This window comes from Electrophorus electricus, chromosome 15, assembly GCF_041902795.1.
Source record: "Electrophorus electricus isolate QZ-2024a chromosome 15, ASM4190279v1, whole genome shotgun sequence".
NCBI classification, from domain to species: Eukaryota; Metazoa; Chordata; class Actinopteri; order Gymnotiformes; family Gymnotidae; genus Electrophorus; species Electrophorus electricus.
The window spans coordinates 11531043-11552222 of record NC_137511.1 but is presented as its reverse complement, the minus strand read 5'-3'; the positions used below and the strand labels follow the sequence as shown (position 1 = coordinate 11552222).

The following is a 21180-nucleotide window of genomic DNA, read 5'->3' as shown; positions in this document are numbered from 1 at the left end:
CATTTATATGTCCATATATAGTTTTTGTCTTCTGTTTATTGTCACATTATGTTGGTATGTTATGATGAATTTTCAGCCTTCTTTACAGATTAAGACAAGTGAAGTTATCTTTGGGTAACATTATCACTATACATATAGCCATAGGTACAATGAACTTGCATTAAACTACAGTGAATCTACTGTAGCAAACAGTGAATAGTGAGTACAGAATACACAAGCTCCACTGGATGATCTCTGCTGGAAAAGCTCTATAGTGCAGTAGTTGTAGGTACAGCCCCAGCAGGTGAGCTTCAGTACAGCTGAAGACAAGCACTTCACTATACTACACAAGGCCTGAGCAGAGGCATGTCATGGTGTTTTGATGGAGGATGAGCTGAAACTAAGTGCTCTCTTTAATTAAGGTGTTGCATCATACAAAAACATCCATATCAAATTACAGTGTAATCTTGAGAGTCCAGTGTTGCAGGATCAGCTCCAGGAATAGCACTGCAGCATGCATTTTGCTCCAATTTAAACTCATTATGAGCCCGTAAATTAGCTGCTGTAAGATGAGTCAGTGCAGAGAGAATGCTGTCATGTGCAACTCGAGAAAACTGTGCTCCTACTGATCCCAGTAAAGGGCATTTAACAAGAATAGGGAGATGCTAAATGTCTTTAGTTGCATGTTTACGTAACAGCCAGTAAAGGTCACTGAGGTGTCTAATGAAATGGGGAGAGGCAAACAAATATGATGCAAAGACAACTATTTATCTCTCTCTCTTCCTCTCTCACACTTCTCTCTCACACACACACACTTAAAAAGAATGCATTGTAATGTTTATTTATGTTGATCACAAAATTTTAGGGTACTGCTGAGTATGAAAAAAAATAGAAAAAAGACGTATTTGAAAGGGCACTTATAGGACTATGCCACCTCTCCACGCATCTTTCCACCCCTCCTTTCACCCAAAACATAATAACCGATGTACTCACTCTGAGGAGTCAATGAAGTAAATGATCAGTCCCACGAAACTGAGGATGAACACTAGCACCACCTGCAGGATAACAAACAGATAGCAGTTCAAACACTACCTGGCTAACATACACACCACACATTGCAAAGCAGTGTTTCCCAGGCCTGGCACAGAAGGTCCCTCTGCACAGGACATTTCAATGTGGCCTCTGTTGCCTACAGCGCCAGGCTCATCTCATAAGATAATTAACAAGTGCCTTTTTGGAAAGCACTACAGTATTCATCAGGCCTGAGATACACTGCTTCAGATGCTGCAGGTATTAGTGCATTGGTAATATACTGATAAATATCAGGCAGAAATTCTCATATAATATATTTCAGTGTGGGCTGCATCTGCTAAGCTGGACTTCTATTGAGCTGAGGACACTTTCATCAACATGTAAATTGTATTGGACACTCCAAAGCATATCTGACACTAATAAAGGAAAGATGAGAAATCTGGTAATGTCTAGACAAGACACATTTGGGATATGGGGTTATGGTGATCAAGTAAATCAGTTTTTCTACAGTTGTTCAAGGATGGGGTTAATAAACATGGTGAGAAAGACCTGCAATTAAAGTCAGTACATTTAATTGCTAAATTTATGCTGAGATTTATAAAAAAGGTCTGTGGTTCAAAGGGAAAGGTAAACGACCCAGAGATCAATGGGCACGTCAAGAAGGTTTAATGAAATAATTTTTTATTGTGACTTACAAGGAAGAGACTTATTGGGTCTGCCACTCTAGACAGCAGAACAGAAAGCTCCCTAAATGTAATAAACATTGTGTAACTGGTGTTACAAATCAGTTAAGCTGATTATAATAAACCAAAAATCAAAATCTGTCAAAAATGCAATTAGAGTAACTATGTGCAGTATAGTCAGTACTTTATTAATACTAGTGTCTTACAAGACATTCAGAATTGCATATATATATATATATATATATATATATATATATATATATATATATATATATATATAAACATGAAAAATAGCTTTATCCACCCCATCTCTCCCTTCCCTCCTCTTTATCACTGTCCTAACCATATCCTTGTCTTCTCCCCTTTATCACTTTCCATATCCACCTCATCTCCCCGTCTCCTCCATTTATCCCTTTTATCACTTTCTATATGTACCCAATCTCCCTGTCTCCTCACCTTTATCACTCTATACCCACCCCAACTCTCCCCATCTCCTCACCTTTATCACTCTATATCCACCCCATATCTCCCTGTCTCCTCCTTTTATCACTCTCTAAACCTTTATGTCTAATCCAACTCTCTGACTTCCCCTCTATCACTCTCTTTACCCTCCCCAATTTAATAATCCCCTACTTTATGGTAATTCTGTTTGTCTCTTTATTTCACTCACTCTTTCTCTATATGCTTCTCTCTCTCTTTCTATCTCTCTGTGGTACAGGGTGGGTAGAAAGTCCCAGTGACTAATAAATGTCGCAGTCCAATTGATGGAAAACTGAAAATCAGGTTATCTATATTTTCACACCCCTTCATTATACTCCAAAGGATTCAGAAAAGGAGTTGAATAAATATATCCAGAGATAGGGCTACAGTCAGGTGGTGAAATCAGCCAAGACAGGGAAGGAGAGAACAGGCAATGCAAAACAAAAGAGACAATGACTCATACTGGACAATGGAAATTGAAAGGCAGGAATGATTGACAAGAGAGCACTTGAAAACTGTAAGGCAGAAAAGAATAGACATGGAGATCAGTGTAGGGCAAAGGAACCTACATATTGCAGAACAGAAGAGATTAGATTAGCCACACCAGATAAGGAATGACAAAGATAAATCAGTGCAGGATAAATCAAACACAACAGTACACAAACTATCAAACAAGACAGTCTACATAGCCCCTGATATATATGAAATATATATCACCTTGCATCTCTCTGGTTCTGTCCCTGGCTGGTTTAACCCCTACAGATATGGATTACAATAAAACTCCTGCCTTTTATCCGCAAGCATCTGACTTTGCTTACAGCGTTACAGAATACTTCGCCATTATGCAGATAGTGGATTCGGAGGCTTTGACGGAGGCTCTGACAGAGGCTGTTAACAACCAAGGACAGCTTGTCAATCAACATGTCCTCAAAGGAGTCAAACTGTCTCTGGATGCTCTTGCCAAACAACCAACAGACGAACAGGCCCAAATGGCTGAACTCGGACTGTGTCTAAGAGACCTTATTACTCAACTACAGTCCATGACTACGTCTCCCCAGCACATCTACCCTCCTCCTGCTGTTGCTACCGCTACTGCTCCCAACGTTACTCATTCTGTTACTCCAGTGAGTAAACACGATAAATATGACAGCTCTCTGGACAAATGTAGGGGTTTCTTGTTACAGTGCACCCTTACCGCACGGCTAACGGAAAAGGCGCTGGATTGGGCCACAGCTATCTGGGAGACTGCTCAGACAATGTCATATAATGACTTCATCACCCAGTTTAAAGCCATTTTTGATCATCTGCATGAGGGGAGAGAATGCGGAGAAAGGCTCACCAAACTCTGCCAGGGCAATCTGCCAGTTTCAGACTATACTCGCGAGTTTCGCACCATAGCCACTGGTAGTGGATGGAACTAAGCAGCTCTGCTTGTCACGTTTCATAACAGTCTTAACACTGAAGTACTTCACGAACTGGCTTGTCATGATGACAAGCTGGATCTTGATCAACGCATCGCACTAGCCATTCAGCTGGATCATTTTACTCAAGAATGGAGACTGCGCAGAACCAGTAATATTCACGTCAATTACCCCATTCCAGGAGTTTGACCATAGAAGAGAGAAGATGCCACTTCCAGGAGGGTCTGTGCCTTTACTGTGGTGCTGCAGGACATGTTCTGAGGGAGTGCTGTCTCAGACCTAACCAGTTCGCTTCCTCAGCCCATAGGAGAAGTCTGGAGACCAAGCCACTAGCCCAGGTAGTAGTCTTTCCCGTTTAAGGATTGGTTGCTAAATCCTTCATTTACCTGTTTATGTTGGCTCACACTCCCCAGCTTCTTTATTTACAGCCTTAATAGATTCAGGAGCAGAGGGCAATTTCATTCATAACAGTCTAGTTCAGGACTTGAACATTCCAGTGGAGCCTCTACCAAAAACCCTTTGCCTGGCTGCTTTAGACGGGTCCCAGTTAGGGGTTGGTTCCATCGCTTTCTGCACCACACCCATCAAACTGTCCACCAGTGCACTTAACACAGAGTTCATATCCTTTTTGGTTATAGAAGCCTCATCCTTCCCCATTAAACTAGGAGTCCCATGGTTAGATCAACATAACCCTAGTATCTCGTGGTCACAGAAAGAGATCATTCGGTGGTCATCTGCATGCCAAAAGAACCCTGACCCTTCCCACAGTTACCCTGTGTTCCACTACCATAGAAAGCCCTGTTGATTCCCACACCTGTTCCATTCCCTTTGAATATCAGGATCTCACTGAGGTTTTCAGCAAACAAAAAGCCAACTTTTTACCACCTCATCATACATATGATTGCTCCACAGAACACTTAGAAGGAGCCACATTGTCAAAATCTCCTCTCTTAGCAAGAACCACTGAATCAGGGTTTCATCCAACCATCCTCTTCCCCACTTGCATCTGGATTCGTCTTTGTAAAGAAGAAGGACGGAGGTCTCCACCCATGCATAGACTATAGAAACTTCAACCAAATCACCAAGAAATATGCCTACCCATTACCTCTTATCCTGGTCGGCCTTGAACAACTCAGAACCGCCAGATTTTTCAACAAGTTAGACCTCCGTAGTGCTTACAATTTGGTACGTATTAAAAAAAAAAAAAAGGGATGAATGGAAAACTGGGGTCCAGGGGTCATTATGAGTATCGAGTCATGCCTTATGGCCTCAAAATAGCACCCTCTGTTTTTCAAGATTTTATCAAGGATGTTCTTCAGGATTACATAGGACAATATGTTATAGCATACATCGATGACATCCTCATCTATTCACCTAATCTCCAGACCCACGTACAACACATCCGTTCTGTTTTACGGAAAATGCAAGACAATGGTTTATATGTTAAAGGAGAAAAATGTATGTTTCATCTCTCTACTACAACATTCGTAGGTTAAGTCATCAGCCATGGTGGGATCGCCATGGACTACTAGAAAATAGAGGCAATCCTCAACTGGCCCATTCCCACCACTATTAGGAAACTTCAGAGATTCCTTGGCTTCGCAAACTTTTACAGACGTTTTATTAGACATTTCAGTGATATAGCTTCTCTCACAACCCTCAAGGGAGCCTCAACTAAGCTATGCTGGAGCCAAGAAGCTGAACAAGCGTTCAATCAGTTAAAGGAGGCTTTTACCACTGCCCCTTTACTAAAGCATTCCGATTGTTAACTTGGGTTCACTTGTCCTTTACGACTGGTGATCCCGGTGAGACCTGTACCTGACAACTTATCGCTAGTCATTATTGGTGGGAGACCCTTGCTAAAGACGTACATACATATATTGCATCTTGTTTGTGCAGCCAAAGTAAAACCCCTAAAATATTGCCTGCTGGTAAACTCATGCCTCTCCCCATACCCGAAATACACAAGTATTTCAAGATGGCGCCAGCGAGGTCGGCTGCCATCACAACTGCTCCATCCACACCTGGCACTTTATTTGCTCTTTTCGCCATCTTCTTCGCTCTTTTCGCTCTTCCCGCTATCCCTAATATCTCCACAGCCCTTCTCTCTACACCATGACGCGCATCTCATACAGCAGAGATGCTCTTTTTTCTCTTAATCTACACAGCACTCACCTCAAGCCATCTCTAACCCAGGACCCAAGATGGCCAACGGAGATCCTGAGGGAGAACAAAGGACGTGATGCGAGGAAAAGGCCTCGAAGGAAGCGAGCTGGCATCAGGAACAGGCTGAGGGCTCGGGCACACCAAGCTCCCTTACCTAGCATCCCGCTAGCCAATGTCCAGTCTCTGGACAACAAGCTTGACAACCTCTAGGCCAGGATAAGTTTCCAGAGGGACATTGGGGACTGCAACCTCCTCTGCTTCGCCAAGTCGTGGCTGAACCCAGCAGTACCGAGCCACGCTATCCAGCCGGCCGAGTTCTTCTCGGTTCATTGCATGGACAGGATGGCAGATTCGGGAAAGTCAAGAGGCAGTGGAGTGTGTGTGATGGTAAAAAAACAGCTGGTGCAACAATGCTAATGTTGTTACTCTCACCCGCTCCTGCTCACCCAACCTGGAGCTGCTAGCCCTCAAGTTTCGTCCTTTCTACCTTCCTCGGGAGTTCACTTCAGTCATCGTCAACACCGTGTACATTCCACCTCAGGCCAACACGGACACTGCACTGTGTGAACTTCATGAGTCTTTCACACATTTTCAGGCACAATACCGGGACGCTGCACTTATCGGGGTTGGGGATTTCAACAGCGCTAACCTCAAGTGTGCAGTGCCCAACCTTTTCCAGCACGTAACCTTCCCCACCAGGGGAAATAGGACACTCGACCACTGCTACACCCCATACAAGGACAGCTATAAGACACTAGCTCATCCACCGTTTGGTAAGTCGGACCATGCCACCATCTTCCTCCTAATAAAATATAAACAAAGGCTGAAATGGGAAGCTCCAGTTCAGAGGGAGGTCGCGCGCTGGATCGGTGGCTGCTCTGCAGGACGCTCTGGATGACGCAGACTGGGACATGTTCTGGCACAGCACTGATGATGTCAGTGAGTTTACGGAGGCAGTAGTGGGATTTATTGGGAAACTGGTGGACGACAATTCCAAGAGTCACCATCAAGAAGTTTCCCAACCTTCCCAAGAAGCCCTGGGTGGACAATACCATCCGCGAGGCTCTGAACTCTCACACTGCTGCCTACAACGCGGGGATCATCAGCAGAAACATGGACAAGTACAAGTCTGCGGCATACGGAGTGCGCAGGGTGATGAGGGAGGCGAAGCGGTGATACGGGAGGAAACTAGAGACACAGTTCCAGCAGAGTGGCTCCAGATCCCTGTGGCAGGGACTACAGATGATCACGGACTACAGATGATCACCCTCCGGACTGATGAGTGCGAGAGTCTCTGGCGAACGCTAACAACACTAGCGCTAACAACGCTAATGGTGCTATCGGCGCAGCCAACGGCGCATGCGCAGAGCCCACCATAGAACAGCACCCTCTCGTCATCATGGAGAGTGACGTGAGGAGAGTGTTTAAAAGGGTGACTACCAGGAAGGCGGCGGGACCAGACAGTATCTGCGGGACAGACCTCAAAGCCTGCACAGACCAGCTAGCCCCGGTATTCACCGACATCTTCAATCTCTCCCTGACGCTCAATACCATCCCATCCAGCTTCAAGCGATCCACCATCGTCCCTGTCCCAAAGAAACCTCGACCCTCCAGCCTCAATGACTACTGCCCTGTTGCCCTCACATCAGTCGTGATGAAGTGCTTTGAAAAGCTAGTCAGAGAGTTCATCGCCTCTTCACTGCCAGCCTCCACGGACCCACTGCAGTTTGCATACCGCCACAACTGCTCCACTGATGATGCAATTGCACATCTGCTCCACACCACACTGACCCACCTGGACAAAGGGAGGGGTAATTATGTTAAAATGCTGTTTGTCGACTACAGTTCAGCATTTAACACCATCATCCCCTCCCTACTCACTACTAAGTTGGAGGATCTAAGACTGCATACATCCCTGTGCGACTGGATCTCAAACTTCCTAACAGACAGACCACAATCAGTATGGGTGGGCAACTGTGTCTCATCCACCCTCACCCTCAGCACTGGAGCTCCTCAGGGTTGTGTCCTAAGCCCCCTGCTCTACTCACTGTACACCTACGACTGCGCAGCCACTTCCAGCTCCACCATCATTGTCAAGTTTGCTGATGATACCGTTATCATGGGCCTGATCTCAGACAACAATGAGAGGGCCTACCTGGAGGAGATTAAACACCTGGAAAACTGGTGCCAGGGAAATAATCTCCTCCTAAACGTCAGCAAGACAAAGGAGCTGATTGTGCACTACAGCAAGAAGCAGGAGCAGCACTACCAACCTGTGAGGATAAATGGAGCCACAGTGGAGAGAGTAGACAGTTTCAGGTACCTTGGAGTTCACATCTCGCAGGACCTGTCCTGGTCCCGCCACACCAAATCCCTGACAAAGAAGGCTCGTCAGCCTCTTTACCACTTCAGACGCCTAAGAGACTTCAGACTGCCCTCCAAGGTACTGCAGAAATTCTACACCTGCACTATCGAGAGCATCCTCATGGGGAACATCACAGTCTGGTTTGGGAACAGCACCAAGCAGGACAGAAAAGCACTCCAGAGGGTGGTGTGTTCAACAGAGCGCATCACTCATACGGAACTTCCTGATCTGCAGACCATCTATTACAAGCGGTGCCAGACCAAAGGCCAGGAGAATTGTGAAGGACTCCACCCATCCCAACAATAGGCTCTTCTGTCCGTTGAGGTCAGGGAAGCGCTTTCGCTCCCTGAAGACCAAGACAGAGAGACTGAAGAGGAGCTTCTTCCCACAGGCCATTCGGGCCCTGAATCAGAGCAACTGATAAACTGTGGGGACCATCACCACCACCATGTGACTGTAAATCTGTAAGATGGAATTATACATTGTGAACATACACATATATCCCCATATATACATTGTACATTGTGTATATATACATATTAAACATATATTGTACATACATTCTAAATATATATATATATATATATATATATATATATATATATATATATATATATATATATATATATAAAACAGAGAGAGAGAGAGAGAGAGAGAGAGAGAGAGAGAGAGAGAGAGATGTATATTTCCTTATGCACCCCTGTTTTTTTTTCTCAGTTTGGACAGAGCACTCTCAAACCATTTCACTGTGAGTTATACCATGTATGACTATGTATGTGACAAATAAACCAAACTTGAACCTGAACTTGAACTTGAATACCCAGGTCCCACATAGACTCACTGACCTAGCTTGCTCTGATGGCAATACCACTATCCTGACAGTAGTAGACCGATTCTCCCATGGTATAAGATTCATAGTCTTTCCTGACTGACCCACCACCTTCCAAACCGCTGAGGTCTTATTCAACCAAGTTTTCCGTGTATTCAGTGTACCTGAGGACGTTCTGTTGGACCTTGGACCTCAGTTCACATCATGTGTTTGGACAGCCTTTTTTGAAAATATAGAGGTGGCTGTCAGTCTGACATCAGGTTATCACCCTCAGTCCAACGGACAACGCGAAAGTGCTAAGAACTAAGTAAGTTTCTACATTGTTTTTGTATGAACAACCTCACTGACTGGTCCAAGTTCCTTCCTTGGGCAGAGATGGCCCAGAACTCTCTCACGAGTTCCTCCACGGGCATTATGCCATTTGAGTGTTGCCTGGGTTACCAACCCCCCATGGCCCCATGGACTTCGGTCACTACTGACATCCCTGCCGTGGATGAATGGATGCGACGTAGCGAGAAGGTATGGGAAGAGACTCTTCAGAGCATTGAATATGCTTTGGCACAGTATAAGGAAATGGTGGACAGACATAGAGGAGAAACACCAGTATACCATCCTGGAGACCGGGTATGGCTATCTACACAAGATTTCCATAAACCCAGCTCTTGTTGCAAATTGGGTCCCAAGTACATCGGTCCCTTTGACGTCATCAAGCATGTAAACAATGTTACTTACCAACTCAATTTGCCTACACATTACTGCATTTCCAGTTCTTTCCATGTGTCTCTTCTCTAGCCTGTCATTTCATGTCCCCTGGATGAAGTGTCTCTGGACAACGTCCCGCCTCAGCCCATTGACTATTACGGTACCCTGGTATATGCAGTGTGCCGGATTCTGGATTCCAGGAGACGTGGGGCACCATCCAATATCTGGTCTACTGGGAGGGGTTTGGCCCTGAGGAACAGAGCTGGGTGCCTAGTCATGATGTTCTAGATCCCAGCCTCCTTTCAGAGTTCCACGTTCGGTTTCCTGACAAGCTGGCTACTCGTCCTCGGGGTCGTCCTCGCCGCCCTCTTCCAGGGGTTTCTCAGTCTGGATCAGCTTCCTCTGCACCTGTCGTTGGTTGTCGCGGACTCCCGGGGGGGGGGGGGGGGGGGTGGTCGGTGAGATTTTTATTGTCTCTTTAGTCCTCTGATCAAATTTCTATTCCTCTTGACCATGATTTATTTGATATTCATGATTTATTTGATATTCTTGATAGTCCCACTATTGAACAATCTGTTGCAGTGGAATTTTAGAGACCAATCTCAATCTTGGAACTCTCTAAAGTCATGGCCAAAAGTTTTGAGACTAGCACAAGTTTGCTGCTTCAGTTTTTATGGTGGCAATTTGTATTCTCTAGATTGTGAAGAGTGATCAAATGAATTGCAATGAGTTGCAAACTCATTCCTTGCCATGAAAATTAACAATCACAAAAATTACTGCATTCCAGCGACTGCATTTCAGCCTTGCCATAAAATGGCCTGCTAACATCATTTCAGTTATCTTCTCATTAGCTCAGGAAAGTGTTAACAAGGACAAGGCAGCTGATATCACCCTGATTATGCTGATTAGAAGAGCAGACTGGTTGCTTTAAAAGGATGGTGGTACTTGAAGTTTTCTTCTGTTAACCATGGTTGCCTCCAAGAAAACAAGTGCAATCATTCCAGTGCATCAAAAGGGATTCACAGGCAAGGACATTGCTGCTTGTAAGATAGCACCTAAATCAACTATTTATCAAATCATCAAGAACTTCAAGTAGAGAGGTTCAATTGCAGTGAAGAAGGCTTCAGGGTGCCCAAGAAAGTCAAGAAAGTGCCCAGAACTGTCACCTAAAGAGGATGCAGCTACGGAATCATGTCACCACTAGTGCAGAGTTTGCTCGGGAATGGCAGAAGGCAGATGTGAGTGAATCTGCACGCACAGTGAGGCGAAGGCTTTTGGACGAGGGCTAGGTGTCAAGAAGAGCAGCAGATAAGCCACTTCTCTCCCAGAAAAAACATCAAGGACAGATTGACATTCTGCAGATTGAACTGCATAGGAATGGGGTAAAGTTTCTCTGATGAAGTACCCTTCAGACTATTTGTGACATATGGACAAATGATTGTCTGGAGAAGAAAAGGTGAGCGCTACCATGAGTCCTGTGTCATGCCAACAATGATGCATCCTGAGACCATTCATGTGTGTTGTTTCGCATCCACAGGAGTGGGTTTGCTCAAAGCTTTGCCTAAGAACACTGCCATGAATAAGGAATGGTATCAAAACATCCTCCAAGAGCCACTTCTCCCAGCCATCTAGGGGAATTTTGGTGATGAACAATGTTTTTTCCAGCATGACGGGGCACCATGTCACAAGGAAAAATTGATGACCAAGTGACTTGGTGAACAAAACATTGAAATTTTGGGTCGATGGCCAAGAAACTCCTCAGATCTCAATCCCATTGCAAACCTGTGGTCAATCCTCAAAAAGAGGATGGACTAAAACACAGAAACTGTGATCAACTCCAAGCACTGATTAGACAAGAGTGGGTTGCCATCAGTCAAGATTTTGACTCGAAGATGATATACAGCATGCCAAGGGGAATTGCAGAAGTCTTAAAAAAGAAGGGTCAGCACTGTAAATATTATGTCTTTGCTTAAACTGGATGTATTTCTCAATAAAAAGTTTTAAAAATGTATGAAATGCTTATAATTGTACTTCACTATACCATGTAAACGTCTGAAAAAAAGGATATAAAAAAACCGAAGCAGAAAACTTTGTGAAATGGGAGGGGAGAAAGGACAACACCCAGGACAGAGCACCATCTATCACTAGGCATGCAGACACACAATCATTCACACACACAGGAAACAGGACAATTTATTTAGGATAGCCAAAAATGTCTTTTCTTCTAATTACTTATGAGACCTTGATGTCTTTGGATGCTAAAAAAGCATTTGATAGAATAAAATGGAATTACGTTTTCTATACATTGGTGAAATTGAGTTTTGGGAAGGTTTCATTTCTTGGATTAAGTTATTCTATTCTTCTCTGCAAGCCTCCATCAGGAGAAATCATTCAGTCTGTGTACTTTCACCTCTGTTGATCTACGAAGCAAGGATACCTTTTGAGTCCTATGTTCTTTGCAACTAGTATTGAACACCTTTCCATTGTGCTTAGTTCTAATTCTAGTATCACAGGCATATTCAGGAATAGTATAGTGTTGAAGGTTCCCCTCTATGTGAACAATCTTCTTTTGTATGTATCAAAGCTGTCTGTATCAGCCCCTGCTGCACTGGCCACTGCAATGTTTTGGTCTAATTTCAGAGTATAAATTTAACTTTAGTGAATCATTGTCCTATTAATATAGCTGCTAAAATGACACTTTAGACATCGTACCCTTCACAATTGCCAAAAATAGTTTTACCTATCTTGGTGTACATGTCAAACGTAAATTTAAGGACTTTTAGAAAGTTAATTTTGCGCCTCTTGACCAAAATTTTGGAGGACTGTGAATACTGGTCTGCACTCAATCTATCATTGGTTGCCTGAATTAATTCTGTTCTCCTGCTTATTTCAATAAATACTATACCTTCACGCTCAGATCTTTTTTTCATAAAGCAGATAGCTTGGTCTGAGTTTATTTGGAATAAGAAAACCAGGTTGCATAAGCAGCATTTGCAAAGGCCTAGGCCTTTTTGAGGAATGGGATTACTAGATTTCAGGTTTGATTATTGGGTTGCTAATATTAGGATCTGTAAATACTGGCTTTATTATGTAATCTTTGCCCCAAATCTTCCCCCACCCAGAACTACTGCTGGTCAAGCAAATTCTCCCAAGCCTATACCTCTGGGTACACTTTCCTATTCATACTTCTAGTTTGCATTATACAAAGAACATGAATATTAAAACCTCTCTTATGATCTAGAATTTAAGATTGCAGTCATTCTCTATCCATGCTCCTCTGGCCACTAATCATTCTTTTTCTCTTTCCCTAGTAGATGGTATTTTTCTAAGATGGGTAAATCTTTGTATTAATACTTTTAAGGATGTGTATTTTTGTAATGTTTTTGCATTCTTTCAGCAACTTTCAGGTTTTCACTTCCCAAGCAACATTTTTTTTTTCTCAGATATTTACAGGTTCTCAGTTTTGTCCATAATACATTTTCCACATTTCCCAATGTACCTGTCAATTCAGCTGTGGACGTTTTCCTGTCACCAGTTTTGACTCTGCAAGATCAACAAAGGAAACTTATTAATCAAGCAAAATTCTTGATGAAAGTATGCCCAAAGTATAATAGAAGAATCAGGAGTAAGAGGGAAATCCATGGCAAAACAGTCAGAGGGGAAGTTAATTATAGAACTGAGGAGGCTGCATCACAGATTAGAGGAAAGATTGACTGATCTAATTGATTTATAAACAATAAAGTTACTACTGATACCAACTGGTAATTTCAAAAGGGATATTCAATTTCTTAAGACTCCCTGGTGTTTGACTCTGTAAAACTGGGTGGGGGGGTACAGGGGAAGAATGTGTTCCATTGGAGTTATCTGGATAGTGCTGAGAGTAAGAGAGAGCATCCATCTAACTTTGGGCTGTCAGGTTGTCATACTAAGAGAGATGGTTAGTCTTTCAACAAACCACAGGGTTGGCACTGAAAAAAGGACGCCCTTTCCCAGCATTGCTGGTTCAAAAGTGTACGAGCGATGAAGGCCAATGACGGTGAAAAGACTGGATTTCCAGTCCGAGGGATTGGCTCTTCAGAGCTGGCTTGGACAGAGTCATGGGCCTTTGCGGGCAAGCCTTTCTGAAGCAGGAGCTTGGATTCTCTGCTTGTAGCATAATGGGATTCCAGTCTTAATTAACATTAATCAACTTAATTACTTCCGTAATTTCTGGAAGTTACAAATTACTAATTTAATATATTGCCTAAATGTTCATATAAGATTTCTAGTATACACAACTAGGAGTGATTAACAATTTGTTTACAGTAAGCATGAGGTAAGCAATATACCCATGAAGTGATTTGGGTGAATAATGCAAATTATTAAGGCACAGATAAGGAACAGAATAATTAATCACTAGCCACTTATCAAATAATAGGAGCAAACGTCACTACTTGGAGTGACGTTTAATAATGTAATAATGTGTAGTTATTAAAATAAAAATAGCCACACATTACTGGCTGATTATCATTTGACATCATACTAGGTTAAATGGCAAGTTGTTCATTTGTGAATCTTTGGGAATGAGAAATATACTGTGGCGCTGCAGAGCCACATCAGATGCTCGCTGATAAAATGAAGTACAAATTTAATCAGAACAGGATAATCCAAAATGTTAGTCAAAGCATAGGCAAGGGTCAACACCAGTAAGACAGAATCAGCAGAGCTATATTACAAACAGATCCAAAAAAAACAGTCCAGGTCAAAATCCAGAAAGGAAAAAATCCAGGCAGACAAAGGGGCAGGCAAAAACAGGAGAGAGCAATAGGAAAAAGGTCAGAATAACAAATGGACAATCAGGAAAAATAATGCTCGGTATGCACTGAAAACATTAGTGGCAATACTTCACAAAGATAATGTGGACATGGAAGGTATTTGATTGGTTGGGTTTTCCTCTGGATGATGAACAGAATGTTGGGACTTGTAGTGTACTGGGGAAATGAGTGGCATGACACATATATATCTGTGAACATAATTCTGTGGAATGAAAAAAGTTGTCCTGGTAAGGGATTGAGTCTGGTGGAATTTATGGTCACAGTTCCTTAAAGTATATTCAGGCTAGTAAGAGCTTCCAATCTGTGGGTTTTATGACACATAAGTAGAGGAGGAAAGGTCAGAAAGCCAGGCAAGTGTGATAAGATAGGTCATATATGGCCTTGTAGTTCAGCATCAAGGCACCAGTGGGGTCCTGGGTCCTCTCTGTGGCTCAGGGGTGAGAAAAAGCCTACCCTGACCAGGTCAAAGTTTCATCATGGGAATAATTTGTAGTCTATCTTCACTATACAGTGCTTTATAAAACGCTATTTTCTTGGATATCTTTCAGATTATAATCCTCCCTGAAGGATTTGAATGAGACCACAGTTGCCTATTTACCATCGAGAGACCAATAATTACACATCTGACCAATTTCAACTGTGGACCTACTGTGCCATTGAGTGACTGCAATGAGATTCTCAACCTGAATAAGTAAACTGTGCGTTACCTCATTATAAACACTTTATTGTTGCATTACAACTTAGAATTGTGATTAATCATGAATAAGTACCACTTTACACAATGACCAACCACCACAGGACGCCAGCTCCCTCGGAAAAAAAACTGCATAGGCACCCCCCGCACTGCTGCCTAGATCCCAGGACATTGGGGAGAGAACCACGACTGGTGTCCGTGTCCTCTCCAGAAGCGGAGGGGAACACGCCCAGGCATTTTTTGGGAGGGGCCTAGGGCTGTTGAGCCTGGGCCGAGGAGGACCGAGGGGCACCACACCAACCAGAAAGAGGGCGTTTCCTCCAGTGGACTTGCCAGCGAGACTGGAGGGGTCTGCCCAAAGCCCCGGAGGCAAGCCGCCTCTGGTACACTCCTAGAGCGGCAGGCAAAAGGAGGACTGTTGGGGAGGGTGGCACATCTGGAACCGGGGTGGACGTGCACACCCGCATGTCCGTTGGGGTCACGTTCACGTCAAGGCGCCTGCGCGGACAGTGGGCGCCACATCACTGTGCCTTTCTCCCTCTTGCCGTGAGGTGTCCCTTGCTGGTGGCAGCTGGCCCGCCTGGTACTAGGTGGGCACCGGCCATGGCCGTGCTGCGTTTGTGTTTATGTATACATGGCGCCTGGAGGTTTGCATTTATTGGACGGACACATTGGGAGCCATGCCCTTGGGAGGGGGTTCTGTCACGGAATGCTCGTCTCCAGCAAGTCCTGTAATTTGGCCCACCACGTGAAGTGGGAGGATCTTTGGTCGTAACCACACCGGCATTGTGTTAGTCTATGTGTGCAGTGTTGACAAGTAGAAACTTAGAGAAACTAACTACTTAGAGAAAATAAGTACTTAGAATTGCATTTAATTTGTCTGTCCGTCATCTCGCCAGTTTAATATTAGTTTGTCTAAAATCGTTTAATTTGTTTGTCACCACGCCATCACTTTAAATTTTAGGCAGCAATTAATATCAACTATTCAGCAGTAAAATCAGCATCAGGTTAGCGTACGTTAGCAGTTGAGCACCTGCAAACCTTTTGGATGGTGTCGGAGGCCTTGTAGTCCAGAGCAGTCCAGACCTGCTTAATACTTAATCTGTGAGTATCTCCGAACAGTTCAGTGTACAGCCGGGTCTTCGTGGTGCCAGCGAGAGCTTTAAGATTAAGAATGGTTCATTGAAACCTGGAGTCAGTCAGCATCCCTTCCTTCTTGGCATGGGTGGACAGCTAACTGAGCTAACAACTACTAGCACAAAGTAAGGCCTTTCTTTCATTCACCTGTTCTACATTTGAAGCCAAATGCTATTCCTATAATTATTCCTAGTATAGAATCAATCAATCAGTTTAATTTGGTCATTAGATATAGTTTTCTGTTATCCCCATAATTGTTCTCAAAACAGAATTAGATCTATCACCCCTTTAAGCTCAAGTATTATGGATAAAGCCATTAAGTCTAGGTCCACATTTTCCCATTAGGAATTACCAGTTTAGGCATCCCATCTCAAGGCATTTTCCTTAATTTTCCTTAAAGTTTTTTAAATTGGTTAGTTAGTTCCATGTTGTCATGATTAGTCCCTCCCAGCTTCCATGTTCCATGTTTTCCCTGTCTGTGTATTTTAGTTACATGCCTTAGTTTAGTTTTTTCCACCCCTCGTTTGATTTTCCACACCTGTCCCTCATTTAGTTCATGTATTTAAACCCTGCCTTGTTCCCTTGGTCTTGGCTGTTCATTGTGTTTACGTCATTGCATTTATGTGTTTATTTGAATGCGTGTGTTAGGTTCATTGTGTTTGGTTGTATTGAATGTTTGTTTGTACTCAGTGTATCCTATCCTTCGTGTTTCTTAGCCCCAAGTATTCCCTAGTCTTTGTTATAGCCTGCTTCCTGTTTGCCTTCTTGTGTGTTTGTTTGTAATGTATCCCCGTACTCTTCGTGTTGGCTCTATGACCCTGGACTGCTACACTGACTCAGATTTTGGATTTGCCCATAATAAATCTCGCTTTTCTCTGCACATGCATTCGCCTCCTTACCTCTCACCTTACACATGTATCTAAGCCACATCTGTTTGTCACATTTACTCTGCCTTACAATATATACATTTTCTTGAATAAATAAACTTCCCATTTAGTCACTGAACCAGTCATTGTGGAAAGTATACTTAAACCAGAAGCTTCACATCACTGCATACATTTTGAACTTTTCAGAATGAAACTGACAAAGCATTAATTAACAATTACAACCATGTTTACTCTGCTAAAGCCTGACTGACTGACTGAGTTCTGTGATTATTGCACAGAAATTTGTAAAGCCTGGTCAGAGGTAATTGGAGAACAGATACAGTCAAATCCTTATAATGCATTGTTTGGGGTTATTCTCTCATTGCATTCCCTTTCCACATTCAAAAAAAGATGTTATAGGACTGATAGTTCTGGCATAAGTGGCAAGCAACCATTCTGATTATAAATGATTATTTATGCTACTTATGGTTAGTTGACTGATATTTTTTGTTGTTGTTTTGTTTTTGGTTTTAATATATATCTATTATTACTTATTTATTCACTTTTAATCTGTGTCTGTCCAATATTCAGTTCCAGTTGTGTGAGTCCCTTCAGGGCACAATTGTACATCTCATCAAAATCCAATAAACAAAGTTTAAAAAAAAAGAAAAAAGAAGAAAAGTGTAGAAAAGATTGGATAAAGCAGTGTAGGAGGGCAAAGCACATCAGACCAGAGAGGACAAGAGAGATCAGACAATGTTTATACCACAGGCACTGCAAACTGGTCTTTTACGTGTAAGGAGCAGGGCAGGCCTGGCTTATCTGGACCTGTTTCTATATTACACAAAGGGCTGCCTCCCTGCCTCTTCCCCCAGACAGCTCACTGTATGCATAATGATTGAAGCAAACCCTGTCTGTTTTAGATAAGCAGGCATATGCAGTTCAAACTCACACACGTTTGTACACACACAGCCAAAGCAGTCCTTAAAAACAGCTGCATGTGCCTAAGAGTGAGTTAGAGGCACACAGCAAGAGAGAGTGTGTATGTGTGTATATGTGTGTACACACATGTTCAGGCATGCATGTGATGTATCTAGGTAGGAGTGTTTGGTTGCATGTTAGCCCACGCGACTTGCAACAATGGGTAACAGGCCAGGGGTGCAGGGGCATGGGCAGTTTTCACACAGAGGTCACACTGGAACAAGCTCCAGACATAGAAGCCAATCACGCACACACGGTCAAACATTGTGAGATAAATTATAAATTATGAGAGATAGAACACATTTTGGATGAATTAGAGCAGAGACTGGGTGCCAGGCCTTCTCATTCAACTTCAATATCTGACCTCACAAATGCACTTTGGGAAGAATGGTCAAAACCTCCCTTAAACACACCCCTAAACCTTGTAGAAAGCCTTCCCAGAAGAGTTGAAGTTGTTATAGCTGCAAAGGGTGGGCTAACATCATATTAAACCATATGGATTAAGATTGGGATGTCACTCAGTTTCATATGTGTGCGAAGGCGGACGAGCGAATACTTTTAGCAATATGGTGTTTTTCAACTGAGTCTATTCCAATTAAGATATTCAGTCAGGTTATTATCAGATTATCATGTTAATGCATGTTAATGTAACATAAGAAATGTGAGAAAATGCTATAGGAAGATATGTGCATCTGTAGCATGCTTTGCAATACAACAAAGACACAGTGATGTGCCCTTGATACGACATGGTAATATTATGGATAAGTTTGCCTTTTATTAAATTCGGGTGATACATCAGCTCCAGCACAGAATAAATAGAGTTATAGGTAGAATTTCTTTTTTAAATTAAAACTATGGGGACAATTATTATATTATACACAATTGCCCAAGTGCTACCCCATCCCCTAGTGATATACACTCTCTAGTGTTAGGGAGCATGATGAAGGTGACAATGTGAAATAGCAGCAGGTATACAACATGCAGGACTAATGGGACTATAGACAATATCAGTGCAACGGTGGTATACGGTATAATTATTCTAACATATTATATATATATATATATAAAAGTCTGAATTAAGTTGCTTGTTGGATCATTGTGATGAATTATACATGGAAGAGATGCTCACAAGCACACAGAAAGAAATTATGTGATGCAGGGTTTTTTTTTCCCCAGCATGCATGAGTTAAAATCACTTGTGGTTGCATTTCTGTGAGTATATGATCATTAGGCTGTTTAGATGCTCCTCTAGCATGGCTTCTGCGTTAGCTATTGTGGTTTAAAGTAGTACTTTGTTTCTTCACTGGATCAGTTGGTCTCTCTCTATCTCTGTAGCAGTGTGATTTGTGATTCCGGGCTTTTATTTTGAAATGAACTAGAGCCGTTTTGTTGGCGCAAACCACTGATGACAGAATGATAGTTTAGTTATTCGCTTTTGTAGTATAATTGGTTTGTGTAATTAGAGTTCCGGGTGTCTAATAGGCGCATCTGAGAGCAATAAAAAGCCGGATGAAGCCTGTGTATTTGCCATGTGTGCTCTTTATGCAAGTATGTTAAATTATGCAGTGAATGCATATTTCATACTGTTCAGTAAATAGGGAGCTTAAACATTGATATGTATTTTAATCATCGTTTTGTTTTCTTATGGATAATTGATGAATTAGATACTCTTTGAAAAAAAGTCATTGTGAGAGAAGGCGCAGTTGAGAGAGAGCAAAAAAGCCCAATGAAGCCTGTGTATTTGCCTTGCGTGCCCTTTATGTGGAAAAAAAAAGAAAGTTCCCTCCAATTTAAGATGATGTGTTAGCGTCATCACTGTTAAATTATAATAAACGAGGCGTAAATCCATTACACCTGCACTCTTCCCGCCTACATTTTCATCATCGGCTATATACCAGAGATGGCGACTGGAGTCAGTGACTGGAACTCGAATCGCACTTCTGACATGTTCTGAAAGACTCTAGACTCAGACTTTTACTTATCAGGTTCACCAATGGATTCCGACTTTTGCTTAAGCGTTGGATACACTGCACGACTTTTAAAATCATAACAGATTATAAAAAGACTGGGTGTCGCACACTTCTAGACTGATCTTTAAAAAATCTCTATCGCACGCTGATGGACTAGCGATATACCTGTTGCTGAAGCGAACTGAACATGCACCAAAACCCGCCTGCCTCGCGTTACCCAGTAGACGTAGACGAAACGTGGCAGTACAACAGCTTGCTGCTGTCATTTTTTGCGCCACCATTTGTGCTAACGCAAAATGAAAGAAACTTGAAAGACGCCTCTGAATTGAGTTCGTGGGTGGGAAGAGTCAGCATGGGCTGTACAGATATTGTACAGACACCTATGCTTCTTCCACAACTCAGTTAACTTCATGTCATGCGTAAACACGCTTTTATATTCTTTATCTAACTCCTGTGTTTATTTCTCTTGCTCAATTTTCATTGGCTGTTGACCCGTTCAGTTTGAATCGCTGACCACTATACAGTATGACCAATATATTAGATTACGCTCAGAGTCGGTTAAAAAAATAATAATAATTTTTAAAAAAAAACTAAAAAAAAAAAACTTTCCTATGCTTCGAATGCACTGAAACGCAAACGAGGGTCAAAAGTCTGAGTCTGTGCCTCACGAACTACTCAATTCTCTGTTTAACAGTTGACGCAGTATGACCCAAAATCTGCAGACTAGAGCCGACACAAAGTCGGCCAGACCGAGAATGGAAGTCAAAGTCGCGTATCCCCCGCTTTAAGTGAGTTTTGACTCGCTCTTCCGCTGAGTGTACCCCTCTCCTTTGAGTCACATGGACGTAGTGGAAGGGCTACATGCAGCATGTTGATCTCGAATTTTATAAAAACACATCGAAAGGTTGGTATTGACAGCAAGTTGTTTGTCTGAAGTTGGGATAAACAGTGTTCTAACCAACTAAATCGATAGCTATTTTTACTAGTAAACTCCATATCATTTTAAGCAGTAACGAGTTTCTAGCTTTTGTACATGCTCCATTGTCCTATTGCCATTTTCT

General features: G+C 42.6%; 1 protein-coding gene across 6 annotated transcripts in view; it reads right to left on the bottom strand.

Annotated features, from left to right (window-relative positions):
- LOC113582898 (calcium-activated potassium channel subunit alpha-1-like) overlaps positions 1-21180 on the bottom strand; it is a 103054-nt gene that overhangs the window by 64171 nt on the left and 17703 nt on the right. For 5 of the 6 annotated variants that reach the window (XM_035533367.2, XM_081697461.1, XM_035533368.2 and 2 more), the window contains one exon: positions 973-1034. In XM_035533367.2, coding sequence (XP_035389260.2) covers positions 973-1034 — 62 coding nt within the window. Of the gene's footprint in view, positions 1-972; positions 1035-13156; positions 13204-21180 lie in introns of those variants that run through there. The other variant, XM_081697463.1, reaches the window with a different exon arrangement.